General features: G+C 39.5%; 1 protein-coding gene across 1 annotated transcript in view; it reads right to left on the bottom strand.

Moving 5' to 3' along the window:
* Positions 1-15,926, bottom strand: part of LOC120222009 (protocadherin-15-like) — a gene marked incomplete at its 5' end in the record, with an annotated part of 248,663 nt that extends 232,737 nt beyond the window's left edge. Inside the window, 3 exons of the mRNA XM_039219692.1 lie at positions 9,763-9,891; positions 10,503-10,687; positions 15,845-15,926. Coding sequence (XP_039075623.1) covers positions 9,763-9,891; positions 10,503-10,687; positions 15,845-15,926 — 396 coding nt within the window. The remainder of the gene's footprint in view (positions 1-9,762; positions 9,892-10,502; positions 10,688-15,844) is intronic.
* Positions 15,927-19,422: the final 3,496 nt, after the last annotated feature.

Below are 19,422 nucleotides of genomic sequence, written 5' to 3'. Positions count from 1 at the left end.
TAGTGTCGGGGCGCCTGGGTGGCTTAGTCGGTTAAGCGTCCGACTTTCGCTTAGGTCATGATCTCGCAGTTCGTGGGTTCGAGCCCTGCGTCGGGCTCTGTGCTGACTGCCAGCTCAGAGCCTGGAGCCTGTTTCAGAGTCTGTATCTCCCTCTCTCTCTGACCCTCCCCTGCTCACGCTCTCTCTCTCTCCTAGAAATAAATAAAAAATTTAAAAAAAAATTTTAAAAAAGAAAAGCTAGTGTCTTCAACAAATGGTGTTGGGAAAACTGGATATCCACATTCAAAAGAAAGAAATTAAACCTTTACATTACACCATATACAAAGACCAAGTCAAAATGTATTAAAGACTTAGAAGACCTGAAATTATTAATACATCTAGAAGAAAATAAAGAGAAAAGGCTTACCAACTAAATAAATGGGTATTTATATAAAAGAAAATGAAAGTGGATTTGTATGTCATATCATACACAAAGATCAACTTCAGATGATAGAACATAAATAACAAAATAAAACTTTTTGTAATATATAAACATATCTTAATGACCCAAGAATAGCAAAAAAACAATTAAAAAGTAATGGATAAAGTTAGAAATCTTAAAATTAAAAACTCTATGTACCAAAAGACACTTTTAAGAAAGTAAAATACATGGGGTGTGTGGGTGGCTCAGTTGGTTAAGTGACAGACTCTTGACTTCAGCTCAGGTCATGATCTCATAATTCAAGAGATGGAGCCTGCATTGGGCTATGCAATGACAGCACAGAACCTGCTTGGAATTCTCTCTCTCTCTCTCTCTCTCTCTCTCCTTTTCTCTTCCCCTCCCTCCTCCACCCACTCTCTTTCTCTCAAACATTTAAAAAAAGAAAGTGAAAGAAAGATCTAGGGTTTGAGAAGACATTTGAAATATACGTAACAAGGAGTAAGTCATATATTGAACATATAAAGGACCCTCACAGATGAAAAAGAACACTCAAGAAGAAAATCAATAGCAATCCAATAGATTCATGGATACCAGATTTAAAAATGTACTTTGGAAAAAATTCAAAATAGCAAGTAAATATTTTTCAAAACATATTCAATCTCTTTAGGAAAATGCTGATAAAGACTGCCATGTGAGACCACTAAAATCACACCAGATTGGCTCAAACCAGAAAGACTGACAAACCAAAAATGTAGATGGGGACAATCACTAACTTGGAGAAGTGTCAGAGTCACTATGGAAAACAATTTGGGGCTTTCAATAAAGTTAAAGATACTAGTATTCATAAAAGAAATTCAGGCACATGTGCACAGGAAACATTATATGAAAGTATTCACTGTGGCACTGAATATAATAGCCTCAAGCTGGAGAGCACTCTAGCACTCACCAATAGTAAGAATGTGAATATGAAGTGTGGCATACCTGCAAACTGTAAATAAAATACATGACTCAACAGGCAGAGAGTTGACTCTTAAAAAGATAAAGGTGAATAAAAGAAGATACTAACGCACACATACTCCATAATTCTATTTATAGATACTTTTAAAAGACAAACTAAATTATCTTGTTTATGGGAGCATCTTGAGTTGGTCAGTCTACAACAGAAAGCAAGAAACTACTCACAGGGGTTAATGGAAGGTGGAGGAAAGTGGGAGGAAGCAGGCAGGGGGCTCTCCTGGTAATGATTACATACCTGGGTTTACTTGCATTCACATGCACCTTATAATAAATTGTGCATGTATCTTTCAATCTCTTTCTATACATTACATATTTTTCTTAAAGTTTAAAGGATGAGATTTGGTCTTAATGAAAAGCTTCCGAAACAGATTGAATCCCTCCTGTAAAACCAGGAGTTGATTGCCAAGCTTCCTCCTCAGTTAGGCAGTAAAGTCGGGGTAAGTAATTGTAGTGGGCTGTAACGTTTGTACAAAAGGAGAACCGAACCCAACTGAAGGGAACAGGTCATGAATTTTCATCAGTCTATAAAACAGAAGTGCAATTTGTATAAAGTTGGATCTCATCAATAAGTAATGTGGCATTAAAAGGCACAGTGAGATGAATGTAGCAAGGGTTTGTGAAGCAAAAATAGTCAATGTTTCTTCTTAGACAAATATTAATAATTTAAATGGTGTATATATTACAAATGGGTGAGTAGAAAATACAATTCCAAACACATGACCAAACAGGCTGGGAGCATATCTCTTACATTGTTCCTCTATGTAATCTTCTTAAACCTACTGTTTCCCTGTCTCCAGGCAGTAAAGATTTTGCTCTATACTGATTGGAAATTTCACGTGTTCTTGGCATTAACACTGATTTTTAAATTAACCCCCTGTGTTCTATACTACATGCACTGTGTTAAAAAAAAAATTCTAAAAGTTGGGGTGCCTGGGTGGCTCAGTCGGTTGGGTGTCCAACTTCTGCTCAGGTCATGATCTCACGGTCCATGAGTTCCAGCTCCACATCAGGCTCTGTGCTGACAGCTCAGAGCCTGGAGCCTGCTTCGGATTCTGTATCCCTCACTCGCTCTGCCCCTTCCCTACTCATGTTTTCTCTCTCTCTCACTCTCTCTCTGAAGAATAAAAAAAAAATTCTTAAAGGAGACAGATATCCAATATCAAAACATCCTTGCTTAACAAGATAACTTACTTACTTACGGATATGTGTGTCTATGTGGTAAGCCAAATATGTACTTGCAGAGGTTGACATATATATACTATACCTCTTCTGTTTCTACAACATATCAGAATCTTCGTCAAACAATGTACTTTTAGATAATTTTTATACATTAGGTCTAGTTTAATCCAGCATCTTCTAAGAACCATATATTGGGTTGAGTATTAGTTTTCTCAGATCAATATGACACAGTCTCTGCTTTTAAGAAATTGGGATAAATAGATCAGTTCAATACACTTTGGAAAGTACCATCAAAACGTTGTGCACAGTAGAAATGGGGCCTTGAGGATGGGTCATTTAGGCCATGGAAAAGTTTAGGTAAGGTTTTCTGGAAGAGATTACATTTGGCCAGAATTTTCAAAGACGAGTTCTCTAAATAAAGAACAGGGAAAGAAGAAACCAAGGCAGGGTGAGCAGAGGCAGAAAGAGCTGGGGAGTCACTGGGAGCAACTATTAGTAACCACAAGCAGGTTAGCATGGATGCAGGGAAAGCTGGAAAAATAGCAGTTGGAGGTACACCTTGCTCTCTGCACTGAGAGGTGCCTCCTGTGGCTGAACTGTTGTGTAGAGACAGTGATCCAGCAGGTTCACTGAGGATAACTAGGAGGCCTCAAAGACTATTGTTAGGATAATCAATTAAGTAGAAAAAAAAAATAAACCAGCAATAAAGTCAAGAAACTATAAAGATATTTTTTCAATGTAGCATATCCTTTACGGATAGCAGAAAACTAAACTAAACTTTGTATTTTTCAAAAGAAGGAGGTTGTGATATTAGTTCAGCTGGGAAACACAGAAAATTATCAGGACTGGTGAGCGACCAGATGAGGAAGTGAGGGAGAAAGAGAAGACACAGGGCTCCCCATCTGGCTGGTGACTGAGAATTCCAGAAGGGAACCCTGACTGGGGAAGATGAAGACAAGGGTTTGGTGTGGTTCATGTTGGATACGAGGCGTCTCTAAGACACCCAGGTGGGTCGGTTTTACGGACAAATATCTATTTGAAGGTGCAGCTTAAGAGAGCAGAAAGGCTAAGGCTAGAGCTGTGGAAGACATGAGCATCTAAATGTTCTAGAAGTTGTGGAATACAAAGTGACAGGAATGTCCCAGAACGAACGTGTAGAAGTAGAAAGCCAACTGAGAAGACCGTCTCAAGATCCAAAGTTAGTTTTGGAGGTGACGGACATGTCCATCGCCTCGATTGCGACTGTCTTAACAGGAATTCAACCCTATGTCCAAACTCAAACACAGCTAATTGTGCACATTAGTCATGTGCACTGTTTTGAACACCAATTATACCCCAATGAAACCAGAAAAAAGGGAATTATACATATTAAAATAAAAGGTTTAGGAAGAAAACAAAGCCAGGCAAGAGCAGGAAGAATCAGATGTGCTTAAACATGGAAATCAAGAGCTAACAGGGAGTAGGGTTTCAAAACGGGGAGATTTGTTTCAAATACACCAGTGAAGTTATTCAAATAAAGATGACATTTAGCAATATGGAGGTGACGATGAGATTGGGGGTGGATATCATTTGCTGTACATCTGGGGCTATACACATCTATGAATATGAGCACACACACACACACGCACGCACGTGCAGGCACACATACATGTATTTATTATAACAGCTGATAAGAACACTAATAGCTGCCCAAGTATTGCAAAAATACATGCACAAAACTTCCTAATTCATTTATGAATTGCTAACTGAATCTGAATGATTGACCAAGTTTCAAAAATATTCAGGGGCATCTGGGAAGCTCAGTTGGTTGAGCATCTGGCCTAGGTCATGATCTCACGGTTCTTGGGACTGAGCCTCACGTCAGGTTCTGTGCTGACAGTGCAGAGCCTGCTTGGGATTTCCTCTCTCCCTCCCTCTTTGCCCACCTCTCATTCCCACTAGAGTTCCCTCTGTCTCCATCCCTCCCCTCCTCACATTCTCTCACTCTCCTTCTCTCTCTCTCTCAAAATAAATACATAAACTTAAAAAAAACAGAAAAATAAACATTAAAAAATAAAAAAAATATATTCACAAGCAACAGATAATTCTCCACTATAAATATTTTTAGGTAACAGCACTAAAACACACGTTACTAATTTTTCAAACTGTGCAGGCTTCTTTCTTTAGTTGAGTGAGTACAGTGTTTGCATTTTATAGTTTAACTTGACAAGAGAAAATTCCCCACTCGTGGCCTACTTAAAAAAGAAGAATTACAGCTTTAGGCACTGTTGAATATCATAGTGAGCTACAAAAAATAAATAAAACACCATAAAGCTCCCCACCTCCATTTCATCTTTAGAGTCCCACACAGAGAGACCACAAGGACATTCATCACAGACACACCGCTGGGGTTCAGATTTATTTTGCTTCATATTAAACTGTATATTTGGAAGAAATACCAATTTCCTTTTAAAGTGAACGCCTTTCCTCCCTTCTAAACACTGACGTGTGCTAATGATTTTAAAAGGGCTTTCAGGGTTTAGACTGAATGGCTACACTGTAGCTGAGACTTAGCATGCAGACCTCACACTGGGACTACACTGATGCTTCAGGTTAAATAAATTCAGCCTCTTTTGTTTTAGAACTGGAAGAACATTCTGTTGACTTAGGGCCTCTAGTTTTGTTACTTAGAGCTAAAGAAGTCAGTTAGCTCAGCATAAGGATTTCTGCAAAGCACCGACTGGAAGTTTGCCAGGAAGCGGCTCACTCTATCGTCTACATTGCTAAGAACCTGCTTTAAACATAACAGACGGTGTGGTTTTAAGTGAAACTCTGCTGCCGCTGCGTGGGCTTTCATGCCAAGGGCTATTCTGAAAACCAGGACAAATGTCCGCAGAAGCAGGGCCCCTGAGGAGCCCCGCCACGAGCTGCTGTCCTGAGGTCAGACAGCGGGGATGAGGCTCCGAGGACCCCTGGACTCAACTCATGCTCACCCCGAATCTCCACGAAGCACCTCCTGGGCATGCGTGCCAAAGTGAAAACGGCATTAAATCTATCAGACAAGTGCAAAGATGTCCTTTTTGTGACCCAGCCGCGAAGACGGGGTTCACTGAAACAGGCAACCCCTGTATCTCCTCTGCACTCCTCACCCAGATTCGGGGGTCCCTCTGTCAGACGTTCTTTGAGCAGATAAAAGAAAATGGCCTCCACACACTGATGGCCCACATCTGTAGACCCAGGGTGTGTGGGGGGACCAGACTCAGCCCCTCACTCTCAGCCTCGGGGTGAACCGTTCCTGGGGGTCCTTCTGGTTTAGGAATAAATGGGGTTTGGGAAACACATCTAAGCAGTTTACCAGACTTTTTAAAAAAATGACATAATCCCAACAGTAGACCCAGCCTCCTTACCCTCAACTATTTCCCTTATTTAACAATAGTACCTACATACATGAATTATTTCTATACATATATGTGTGTGTGTATATCTTTTCTAATACATATATTAGGTCTTCTCTAATATACAATCTCTCTCTCATTATGTGCACACATCTTCTGCTGCTTCTCTGCACACCCCGGGTCTGGAATGGGCAGAGATTTTGTTGGTGGCTGGTGTGAGGCCTCTTACACTCAAGACCCACCTGGGGATCTCTATTGCCAGAAGATGCATGCAGACTCCCCAGAACCTCCCCCTGTGACGTGCTGTGCAGGGAACCGAACGTGACTTTTCACCCACCCGCCAAGTCTCTCTAGCAGCCTGCCCGCCCTTCACCATGAGAATTTAACATGCTCCTAATCGGTTGTCCAGAGCTCTTCTCAACAAATCTTCCATTATTGTCAGACTATTGACTTGTTCTCAAATTGCCTCTTCAGCCCAACTCTGTCCTAGGTCATCTCTGCCCAGTTTCTTTCTTTTCCTTATTTGTTCCAACCTAGAATCTCACTAATTTGTCAAGATCCTGCAGACAAATACATTTTCTCATGAACCCTCACATAGCTACTTATTCCTTTGTGTGGTTCCTCATCTGTAAATCATCAGGGTGGCACTTTTGACACTTGACATAGACACAGAGCCTGTTCTCCTGTGTTTGCTAGGTTTCACTCTGCACACATTCTCTTCTCCCCAACAATACTGTCACTACAAGTGCCCTGGGAATACGGAAATGGTTTTCAAATTTCAGTATGGTATATCGGACTTGCACATAGTGAGCTCTATGCTGAAACATTACTGGTTGGTAGTTTATTTTTTAATATGCTAATAAAACTTTGCTTTGAACAATCCATAAATATTGCTTTAGAAGTACTCCCTGTTTAATAAAGTTCGGTTACTACAACACTGCCTTACGACGTAAGAAGTAAATAAAAAGTTCCCTCAGCATCAGAATGCAAATAGTGGATTAACACACCAAAACATTAGAACAAAAACTCTTAAATTGGTAACTCAAATTCTGTAGAATAAATAACCATATGTATCTTGGTTTTAAGTGTGTCTTAATAGATTTTTGGTGACAATTAAAATTAAATTTTATAAGAAGAGGATGAGTCATTTAGTAAAAACAATGTATTATATAATTCTCATTAGGTAGCAACAGGAGACCATCATGATGCATCAACATCCCATTCTATGACTGTTACACCTTCTGTGGAACTGCGCGGAATCAGTAGGATGCACCTGGTTTGCAGGTCTTCATGTTCCTTTGTAGTTTCTGTCATTTTAGGTTTTTATGAAAAGAGGTTATTGCCTAAAGACCAGGACGATTACTGCTTTATCAAATCATGAGTGCCAAGGTCTGTATTTCAATCTTTAATGCTGAAATATATTATGAAGACCATTCCTCACCCAATTTAAGAACTAGGAGATCAGAAACAAATTTAATGCTCTAATTCCTTCAAAGATGAAAAATCACTAAGGAAAGTGACAAAAAGAAAAACAAGGAAAAATAAAAATAACTGAAAATTAATCATTATATTAATGTCTGCTTACTTATTATTAATCATATATTCCATATGGGCTTTACCTCTCCAATGTTAAGTATAGTATGAGAAACGGAAAAGGTAATTTTCCTGAGTGATATCAGTACCTGTTTATTCTCTCTGAATAGTTGACAGATGTGACTAAATACAGCTTTCTGAAGTTAGAATCTCCCATTGCAATCTACTCAGAAGTAAACTTTATATAAAAAAAATCTAGTGATGCCATCCATCAGGCCCTGCAGGGGTCCCCCCAGCACCTTCTCCAACAGCACAGAGAAATGCTGACAACGTGGCACATCTGATCTGCTGTAATATGACATGTCAGTGCTCTGTGTCTGTGCTTTTATTCATGCACATGCCAGACAACCTCTAACCCCTCCCAATTTTCTTCTCATCGATATTCATCCTTCGTGAGTCAACACCAGCATCGCCTCCTTTTCTGCGTTTTCTGCACCTGCCACTCAGATTTTATCACCTTGTCTACTTGGTGTCACAGGATGTGCTAGTGCCCCACACGTGTCCCTCAGAACATGTATACTCTCCGGCCCACTCCCGCCTGCTGGCGTGCACAATCTGACTCAACGCTCTTGTATCTGAGCTATAAAGAGCCAGCTGCTTGCTTGCACTGGAGGCAAGAAGCACCGAAAACGTCCTCCTACAAACATCAGTGACCAAGAACTGTCGGGATATTGCGCACCACTTGGCCAGTTCCATCACATCTCAGGATTGATAATTCTGGGGCATATGTTTGTAGATTTCCCTAGATTTGTCATTGGAATTGAGCTCCAGTCTTCCTCATGAGGACCTGTGTAGTAGCCAGCCCTTCAAAGATAACTGTCTCTTCCTTGCATCACTTCCTCACTCTCCTGCTAGTGCCACTTGACCTTCCCAATCGTCTGTCTACAGGTCTTTTCTTGCCAAGTCTGCGGTGAAAGTTTTGACACCAGAGACACTGTTATGCAGGGTTCTGGAGTTGGCAGCCTTGCTGGCTACATGGCATCGAGACTCCCTAGCATGTTGCCCAGCCCAATTACAACATTTCTCCCCTGTGGCTAGCTGGAGTGGCATAAAGGTATGAGGGGATGTATGTCTTATGTGACCTCTCCAGGATTTGAGAGAATGACAATGATGATGATAATGGCTGTGAAGTTGTTGTAAGTCATTATCAGAGGTCTAAGGGGAGACATCGATCAGATCCAACTGTTCAGTCAAACACTTAGGGCTTGGTGTGTAAGGCAGAAGGTCTCGGTGACAATGTTTAAAGAAGCCATCCTCTTCTGCAGCCAGAAAGGAAACTGAGCTGAACACCAGGCACTTTGTCTGACCAGAAGAGCAGTGGACTTGTAGAGAAGGCTTGCTTCCAAGCACTGGCAAAGCTCCTCTTCAAAGTTTGCAGCTTTAATGGGGAAGGGGTGCGATCCTGAAGTCTGGACTCGCGCATCGAGGTGCCCCACTCCTTCAGAGAGAAGGGTTCTTCCCTTGCCTGTGGCCCACACAGATGCCTCATCTCAGGTAGATGCTTCACCATAGGGGTGTCGTCCTCCGAATATGCCCTCAGCTTATGGCTTCTAGACCCTTCAACAAGTTCAAAACCAAGTATGGCCCAACTGAGGAAATATTGCCCCGATATAAGAAAAATGGGATGATTAATCAAAGGAACTATAGAAAGTGGCTAATACGTCCAGTCAAGACGAATACGTTGGACAAGAGGTATGTGTGAAATACAGATACCCAGTGAATGCTGAGATGAATTTATCTCTAAACATCTGTATTTTGAGACATGCACCTACAAATTCATACTTAATAGTAGAACTAATCACATACTTCTCTACAAATACCATAGTGCAATCCCAGAAAATAAAAATATATTAAATAAGAAAATAATTAATCAAATGAATCAACATATAAATCACCTGATGGTCCTAACATGTAAGTCAACAAGCTTAATAAGTTAAAGCCAAATGGACACGATGCGATTTTTGAAAAAAGAAAATCTTGAAGACTACCCAGCACTGTGAGTGAGAATGAACGCAATTGACAGCTGTTTCGCCTTATACCCGAGTGATTTCCTTCACTGATCGCTTTCAACACTTCTGATGATCCATGGCACCCTGCGTTAGCTGAATGTGTTTTCAAAATCAAAATGTAACAAACATATTCCCTTAAAAATGCACTTGATATGTACCCGCCACTTACCCTTACTTGACCCACAAAGGCATTGGCTTCTTCTTCAACCACAGACAGATTTCGAGGCAGATAGGGATCAAACACTGGGGCGTTGTCATTGACATCTGTCACTAGCACATTGACTGTGGCAGTTGAGGTCTTAAAGGGAAAAAAAAAAGATTCCATGTGAAAAGAGTTATTTTTGTTTTGATGTCAGCTAATTGGCCATCTTGGCATTTGTCTGTCTGAAGAGCATCTCATTACTATTCCTACTCCTTCACCTTCTGAAAATGAAAAAGAAAAAAAAAACCCAGGAAGCTGCAATTTTCAAGCACCTCAAAAAACCAGATGGAAAAAGCAAATGATGACATTAAAGGGCAAACATCTTCCTGAAAATGTCAAGTATTTCCTGGAGGCTTACTTTTAGAGAATGACTTTGCCTTTATCTTGTTCACATTTTATGGGTCGCAAGCTTTTGTTTATACACATGTGTACCTCTTTTTCTCTGAAATATAACATTTCTGCAGTCTTGATCGCTTACATTTTTCACTATTTAAAACTAAAATTTGTACATTATGATAAAGCACAGTGCATCAAATGGGTATTTTCAGGTAAGTCAGTGCTATCAGAAAATACTCCATTCATCATTTTCTGTGTTCATGTATAAACCGAGAGTCTGAGCATCATATAACACGAATTAAGTGATGACCTTGGGATCATACAGCCCAAGAAAATGGTAAGCAGATACATCTACCAGCAGTATGCGCTACCTGGTGAAAAGGTACATCCTTGGCCTGTTGCAAGCAGAGTCTATTATGTAGGTCAACGACTTTTGCACAATCAAGGAACATCAGATGTGAGCCAAGCAGGAAACGGTTCTCTCTAATCAAAGCCTGAGAGCAAATGTCCCGCCTCCAGTCTGTCACAGTGTGGGGTAAATCACAGAAGCCTGGGGCTAGAATCAGAGAAAGGAAGGGCCCTCAGCTGGAACATGAAAAATCCGTTATGCTAGGACGCTAAACATGTGACAAGATGTAAATAAGAAGTAGGAGAAAAAAGCAGGAGAAGATAATTACCCAACTTTTGTTTTAAAAGGTATGCACATGATTTGTCCTCCCTGTAAATGATGGGCAGTGAAAGGCTGGCAGGCTGAGCAGAAACACGAAGTTCGGAGGGAGGGTCTCTGAGGAGAGAGCAGTCAGGGCCTGAGGGGTCAAACACTACATTTCCTAGCCACCAAGGAGGCAAGGACCCGGGAAATGCCCAGTCCTTCCCATGGGATCACTGAAACTCTACACTCTATGAATAATTCTGCATGTGGTCTAGACTATGCCTCACTCTGACTAAACCCCAATGTTCAAACTCTGATTGAATTAAGGTCCTTTGCCCCTATTTTAACAGAGGCAAAAGTATATTCTCTTTTGAGCAGTATGACTTTACCTCAAGGTTTTATACTTTTTCCACATGCAATATCTAGCAATCATTTAAAAATTACCATGCTAGAAATAAACAACATAGAGACCAAAGAAACAATTGAACAGATCAATGAAACCAAGAGTTGGTTTTTTGAAAAAGTAAACAAAATTGACAAACCTCTATCCAGGCTTATCAAAAAGAAAAGAGAGAGCACCCAAATAGACAAAATTATGAATGAAAATGGACTTATTACAACCAACCCCTCAGAAATACAAGCAATTATCAGGGAATACTATGAAAAATTATATGCCAACAAATTGGACAACTTAGAAGAAATGGACAAATTCCTAAACACACACTCACTACCAAAATTCACACGGGAAGAAATAGAAAACCTGAACAGACCCATAACGAGTGAAGAAATCGAATCAGTGATCAAAAATCTCCCAACAAATAAGAGCCCTGGACCTGATGGTTTCCCTGGGGAATTCTACCAGACATTTAAAACAGAATTAATCCCAATTCTTCTCAAGCTATTCCAAAAAATAGAAGTCGAAGGAAAACTCCCGGACTCATTTTATGAAGCCAGCATCACTCTGATTCCCAAGCCAGACAGAGATCCAACAAAAAAAGAGAACTATAGGCCAATATCCTTGATGAATACGGATGCAAAAATTCTCAACAAGATCCTTGCAAATCGAATCCAGCAGCATATCAAAAGAATCATCCACCAAGATCAAGTGGGATTCATTCCTGGGTTACAGGGCTGGTTCAACATTCGCAAATCAATCAATGTGATCCATCATATCAATAAAAGAAAAGATAAAAACCATATGATCCTGTCAATAGATGCAGAAAAAGCATTTGACAAAATACAGCATCCCTTCTTAATAAAGACTCTCGAGAAAGTTGGGATAGAAGGAACCTACTTAAACATCATCAAAGCCATCTATGAGAAGCCTTCAGCTAACATCATCCTCAACGGGGAAAAACTGAGAGCTTTCCCCCTGAGATCAGGAACACGACAGGGATGTCCACTCTCACCACTGTTGTTTAACATAGTGCTGGAAGTCCTAGCATCAGCCATCAGACAACAAAAGGAAATCAAAGGCATCAGAATTGGCAAAGAGGAAGTCAAACTTTCACTCTTCGCAGATGACATGATACTCTACATAGAAAACCCGACAGACTCCACCAGAAGCCTACTAGAACTGATCCAAGAATTCAGCCAAGTTGCAGGGTACAAAATCAACGTACAGAAATCGGTTGCATTTTTATACACCAATAATGAAGCAACAGAAAGAGAAATCAAGAAACTGATCCCATTCACAATTGCACAAAAAACCATAAAATACCTCGGAATAAACCTAACCAAGGATACAAGAGATCTGTATGATGAAAACTATAGAAAACTTATGAAGGAAATTGAAGAAGACACAAAGAAATGGAAAAACATTCCATGCTCATGGATAGGAAGAATAAATATAGTTAAGATGTCATTACTACCTAAAGCACTCTACACATTCAATGCAATTCCAATCAAAATTGCACCAGCATACTTCTCAAAACTAGAACAAACTATCCAAAAATTTGTATGGAACCACAAAAGACCCCGAATAGCCAAAGTAATACTGAAAAATAAAACCAAAACGGGAGGTATCACCATCCCAGACTTCAGCCTCTACTACAAAGCTGTCATCCTCAAGACAGTATGGTATTGGCACAAAAACAGACACATAGACCAATGGAACAGAATTGAGAACTCAGAAGTGGACCCAAAAGTATACAGCCAACTGATCTTTGACAAAGCAGGAAAGAATATCCAATGGAAAAAAGACAGCCTTTTTAACAGATGGTGTTGGGAGAACTGGACAGCAACATGCAGAAGAATGAAACTAGATCATTTTCTCACACCATGCACAAAAATCAACTCAAAATGGATAAAGGACCTGAACGTGAGACAGGAAACTATCAACACCCTAGAGGAGAAAGCAGGAAACAACCTCCTTGACCTCCACCGCAGCAACTTCTTACTTGACACATCCCCAAAAGCAAGGGAATCAAGAGCAAAAATAAACTGTTGGGACCTCATCAAGATTAAAAGCTTCTGCACAGCCAAGGAAACAACCCAGAAAATTAATAGGCAACCAACGGAATGGGAAAAGATAGTTGCAAATGACATATCAGATAAAGGGTTAATATCCAGAATCTATAAGGAACTCACCAAACTACACGCCCGAAAAACAAACAACCCAGTGAAGAAATGGGCAGAAGACATGAACAGACACTTCTCCAAAGAGGACATCCAGATGGCCAACAGACACATGAAACGATGCTCAGCATCCCTCCTCATCAGGGAAATACAAATCAAAACCACACTGAGATACCACCTCACGCCAGTCAGAGTGGCTAAAATGAGCAAATCAGAGAACTCTAGATGCTGGCGAGGATGTGGAGAAACGGGCACCCTCCTACACTGTTGGTGGGAATGTAAACTGGTACAGCCCCTCTGGAAAACAGTGTGGAGGTTCCTCAGGAAACTAACAATAGAACTCCCTTATGACCCAGCAATAGCACTGCTAGGAATTTACCCAAGGGATACAGAAATGCTGAGGCATAGGAGCACATGTACCCCAATGTTCATAGCAGCACTCTCCACAATAGCTAAAACATGGAAAGAGCCTAAGTGTCCATCAACAGATGAATGGATCAAGAAGATGTGGTTTATCTATACCATGGAATACTACATGGCAATGAGAAACAATGAAATCTGGCCATGTGTAGCAACATGGATGGACCTTGAGGGTGTTATGCTGAGCGAAATAAGTCAGGCAGAGAAGGACAAATATCATATGTTTGCACGTAAAGGAGGATTAGGAGGAACTTGACGGAGGAACAAGCGGGAGAAGAAGGGGGGAAATGGTGGGGGAAAGGGAGAGAGGCAAACCATGAGAGACTCTTGAATGCTGACAAAAACTGAGGACTGATGGATGTGGGGGGGAGGGTGGGATGGGCATGGAGGAGGGCACTTTGGGGATGAGCACTGAGTGTTATGTAGAAACAAATTTGACAATAAACTATTTGTAAAAAAAAAAAAAAAAAAAATTACCATGCTAAGCAGAGAATTCTTGGGTACCCATAATGGGTTCTTCCTCTATTTGTGTACTGGCTATGTTGGTGGGATTATTCTGTGAAAATTCATGTCAGTGAAAAGAACACTATATAAGCTTACACACGTTCCCAGTTAATTTGAAAATCAATTTATATTATGCCAATTAAATAAAAAAGATCAGCTACCAAATGAACAAGCCTGATCAGTGCAAAGCTGCCTGCTTCCCATTTAGGGACTTTGTCTTACCGCCTATTTTCTGAAAAGTTGTACCGACTTCTAATTCCACTGCCCCAGCCGAAATACTCGCAATTAAATACTACCTTCCACAAATTATCGCTTTGGGGGTCATGACTTATTTTAATTACAGCATGGCATAGATCTTATTTTCTTGATGGGTAAATCCTTACAACACACATTAAATCCTCAACAATGCAAGCAGATATTTCTGTTGTAACAGACAATGTGAACACACATTTATTTTCGGAAACTGCATGGCCCTGAAATAAAGACACTAATATGGCATCTTTGGTTTGGAATTGTATAAAGCACATGAGATATAAAGTCAAAGTCAAAAATAAACAAAGACAAAGACAAAACACCAATGTGCACATTCATCTACACAGAGCATTTTTTATTCTTAAGAACTTTTTTTTTTTAAAGTATTTTGTGATCTTAGTTTTATATTGTGGATGTTATTGACCCTATCAAGCTAATTTCTTGAATTATTGAAAACTGGTCTAACTATAAGTTATTTAGAATGTTCAAAATATATTAATTTTCCAGTTATCGAAGATATAATTATAATGACTATTGATATGAGTCTAAATGAAACTATTTACTCATAAACTGACAAACAGAAGAGTGTGCACTGTATGCTATATGACTGAGGGATAGAAACTGTAATGATGTAGCTGCCTTTTTCTTTTTGTCGATGTGGAAATATATCCATAGACACACACACACACACACACACACAGACCCTTTACAAGTTTCTATGAACATGTATGTTCAAACTAACTTTTATTAGCACATTTGATTCCTTTCAATAAAAATGGAGAATTTGGAGTCTGAAATAATGAGGATATGTCTAGGATCTGACCATTTTTGTTTTCAGTCAATGGGACAAGGAGAATACATATACTCTATAATTTCATTTTAGGCAATATTAATCCAAAACAATTTTATTCTTAGCTACAAATCATCCTGCGGCTACAACATCAAGAGTCAAGCCAGCCTGACCCAGATTAAAGAGTGTTTCTGATGACTTGGACAGGGTGCCCTTCCTACCAGTGAGGCTGACATGGGATGCTTTTTCCCCCTCTAAGAATAAAAGAGTATAGAATGTCTACAAGAATAGTATAGGACACTATACTATTATCCACAGTAATCCTTTGACTGTGGATTACAGGAGCAGAAGGGGAGACACACAGAAGACAAGGAGATGGATGCAAAGGTCCTCCTCTTCATCCCTCTCCTCCACCATCTGGGCCACATCTATAGCCAGGAAGCCCTGGAGAAGCACTTAGGGAAAGGGGTGATAGGTATTGAGAAAGTAAGGGAAATTGGGGTGAAACAGTGGCTTACCCACATGGAACGTGGAAACCTCCAGAAAAGGCAGGAGAAGAGGGTGAGGGTGAGGGCAGGAACGAGAGGAGACCATTAGCAGCTGCAATGGTGAGTGTTTACCAGAAAAGAGTGTTTAAAATGACGAGGCTGGGATGTTGTTTTAAGCCAGTTAACCGTGACCTGACCCAGCCCAGGTACACATTACAATCTAGGCAGCAGACTGTGCTCATGAACATTAGATTACGTATAACAAATAAGGGAGCTTTTAACTCTGTGCACATATGAGCTCTGTGTGAGGAGGGTACACACTTTATAAAATATGTAATATATTGTAATACTATAAGATACAAATAAAGTTAATACATTGCATATAATATAAACGTAATAGAAACTAGAAGATCTCATAGATTGTCTTACAGTTAAAATTAAACTTATGGAATATTTACTTCAGAAAACACTAAAATATCAGTATTTTGTCCCCCAAAATAAGATATATAAATCTATGATTTTCAAAAAGAATGAACAAGTAGCTCATTCTCATCTAAAAGGACATGGTCATATCTCATTATAAGTGTATACACCCAAATAAACCCACTGCAGTTTCGTTTTTTCAAAAAATACCAGGATATATCAGCATATATGTCTATTATGCATATACATAAGCATCATTATTTTGTTCTACAATTTTATTAATTCAACTATACTAAAATTCAGTTATTTGAATTTCACACACAAGTCTTCTTGCATATATATTTTTCCTTTCACTTTTCCTCATAGTTGGATTAAACAGTTAAATGTTCACCTTCTAGATTCTAATTGCTAATTTTACTGTCATTTTTAAAAAACATTCAGAGACTAATACCAGTTCAAGGCCCAGGCATAGATGGTCAGCCTACTGCCAATCTGAAATTGTAAATCATCACCATTATTCACTGTAAAAGCCATAATTAAGTCAAGCTAGGAATTCTACACGTTTCTACAGATATAGCAAACACCATGATATAATCAAGCTATCTGTCCTATCTTTCAAGAAGGAAAACAAAATTGCTGACCTCATGGGATCTGGTCAGAAATATCCACATTACAGAACTCTGTATTTTGAATAGGAATGCCAGCCTGTTGGAAAATGACAACTAATTCGTTTTAAAGAAACAACGACAAAAAAACTCTGCCCACCATTTGCACGTTTTTATCTTTCCCTGTGATTTGCATGTGTCTATATTTAGCTGCGCTGTTGGTTTCAGACATCCGTAATCCACAAGCCCTACTCCTAGCTGTCTTTCAGCCCTGTGTGAATAAGAAGATAAGAAACAATATGCTAGGTGTGGCCCCTGAAAAAGCTCCAGTTCCCTGTAGAAAAGAGGACATCTTTACCCTTTGCTCTGTGCAATGGAGAACAGATGCCTGCGGTTGCCTCAGCCACCATAAGACCATTATGTATCAAGAACAAAGATGAAAGCAAACACACTATTTTTTTTTAATTTTTTTTAAATGTTTTATTTATTTCTAGGAGAGAGAGAGAGACAGCGCGAACAGGGGAGGGCCAGAGAGAGAGGGAGTCACAGACTGAAACAGGCTCCAGGCTCTGAGCTGGCAGTCAGCACAGAGCCCGACGCGGGGCTCGAACCCACAAACCGCGAGATCATGACCTAAGCGAAAGTCGGACGCTTAACCGACTAAGCCACCCAGGCGCCCCGCAAACACACTATTAAGTGCAGAGCAGAAAAGAGACAGCAGGCATCCCTGATGCTATCGTGGAGCCCCCACACTAGCCCTTTCCTGTCCACATCCACGTTTCTTTATATTTGAGACAAACCCTGCTTTGTTTAAGCCACTGCCATTTGGGTTTCCTTGTACTTATAATCCTATTCCTACAGGCTACTGCTGCCACTGATTGTTGAAGGAGTTCAGAGAACATCACCACTCTGGTATATTGACTCTTGAGTTAAAGGCACTTGAAGAACAGCAAATACAGGAAAAACACTCAGTCCTCCTTTCTGTTTCTTAAAAGCAGGATATTAAATTGCTATGCGAAAGGTGTATTCCCTGTATGAGAAGGAAGATAACATTTTTATTCTCAACAACAGCAAGAAATTGAGATGGAGAGAATTCTATGTAAACAGACCTTGTTAAAATAATTCACAGCACCCTTCAGCTTCGCCACGAGGTTTAGTTGCCTTTCTGCACGTGCCCCTTTAATCCACTATTATAGCAAGCAGGTTTCACAAATTCTTTGAGTCTTCATTTCCTTATGGGGGTTGCCACATCATGTAAAACTTAAATATCCTATTAGTTTGACTTTATGAGTTTAATTTTCAGACCCAGACAGGGACCATAAGAGAGTCGAGAAAAGATTCTCCCTCCTAGTTGATCAAATTATATTCACATACATAATAAATTTTGCCCAGATTTTCCAATAAAATTTTTCAAAGTATTTTTAGCTCAGATTGGTTGGATTTAGCTTAGTTTAGAAGTAAATAATGTTACAAAGAAGCTCCCGAAAAGAAGTTGAGTGTATATTCCTTCCAAAAAATGCATTTGGGAGCTATCCTATATGTTATTATTATAAATTATATAAATAACATATCCTATATCTTATTATTATAAGCATATATCCTATATGTTATTATTATAAATTTTACATATGATATGTAAAATTTTCAGTCTATTTCACATAAAATGTGAAAATACTGGAATAAAACATGGCAGACGCTTTATTAAGGAACTTTCAACTTCATAGATTTGCAAGTAATTCCAAGTAACTGTAGATAACTACTAAAATCCAGAAAGTATGAGTTTATCCGTAGTCATGATAGCTGAAGAAATTTATAATAATGCAATATATAACTTACATCTATGGATCTTTTAACTACTATTGACAAAGTTACATTTAGAAAAGGGGAAAAAACACAAGAACATAAAATAAAATTTCCTCAACTTTCTCTACAAAACATCAGCAATGACCACTAGAATATTAGCTCTTGTCTCCCCTAACCATATTTTGAGGGTGGCAGGGAGGTGTTTTTTTATGATGAAATCAAATCATATCTTCGTGGTCTGTTTCACACAAATTGATGGTAATCATTTTAATTTATGAAGTGTCCATCCACCCGGAGTCTCAGTCCATTAAATATCATTCTTGAAAACCATGATCATGAAGGTCAATGGTTAGTTTTACCCTAACTCTACAAGGAGTAAGTTGAAATGTGGGGATAAGAAGGATGCTATCAAAATGTGAGATTGTTGTGATTATGTGATCACCTTCTCCTTCAGGAACTCACTATAACTAAAATTCAAAGTCCACTTCAAAGTCCATCCCTAACATTATATAAATAATGGAATTCACTAAAGAAGCTTTTGTTTGAAATCTAAATGGTCCTTTCTCTACTGGTACTCTCAATACGAACTTTTGAAAATAAAGCACATTTGATTAGGAGGGCAAGATGGCGGAGACGTAAGGAGCTCCGTACTTGCACTCGCGCCCATACATCACACAGAAAAGATCTGAAGCCATTGGAAACCTTACAAAACCTGAGAGATTGGGAGAAAAAAGATACAGAATCCACTGAGAGAGACTTCTAACGTGAGTGCGAACC

Source organism: Hyaena hyaena, unplaced genomic scaffold (genome assembly GCF_003009895.1).
Source record: "Hyaena hyaena isolate Hyena2069 unplaced genomic scaffold, ASM300989v1 scaffold_824, whole genome shotgun sequence".
Lineage (NCBI taxonomy): Eukaryota > Metazoa > Chordata > Mammalia > Carnivora > Hyaenidae > Hyaena > Hyaena hyaena.
The sequence above is the reverse complement of the archived record's forward strand: the minus strand, read 5'-3'. Positions and strand labels throughout refer to the sequence as shown.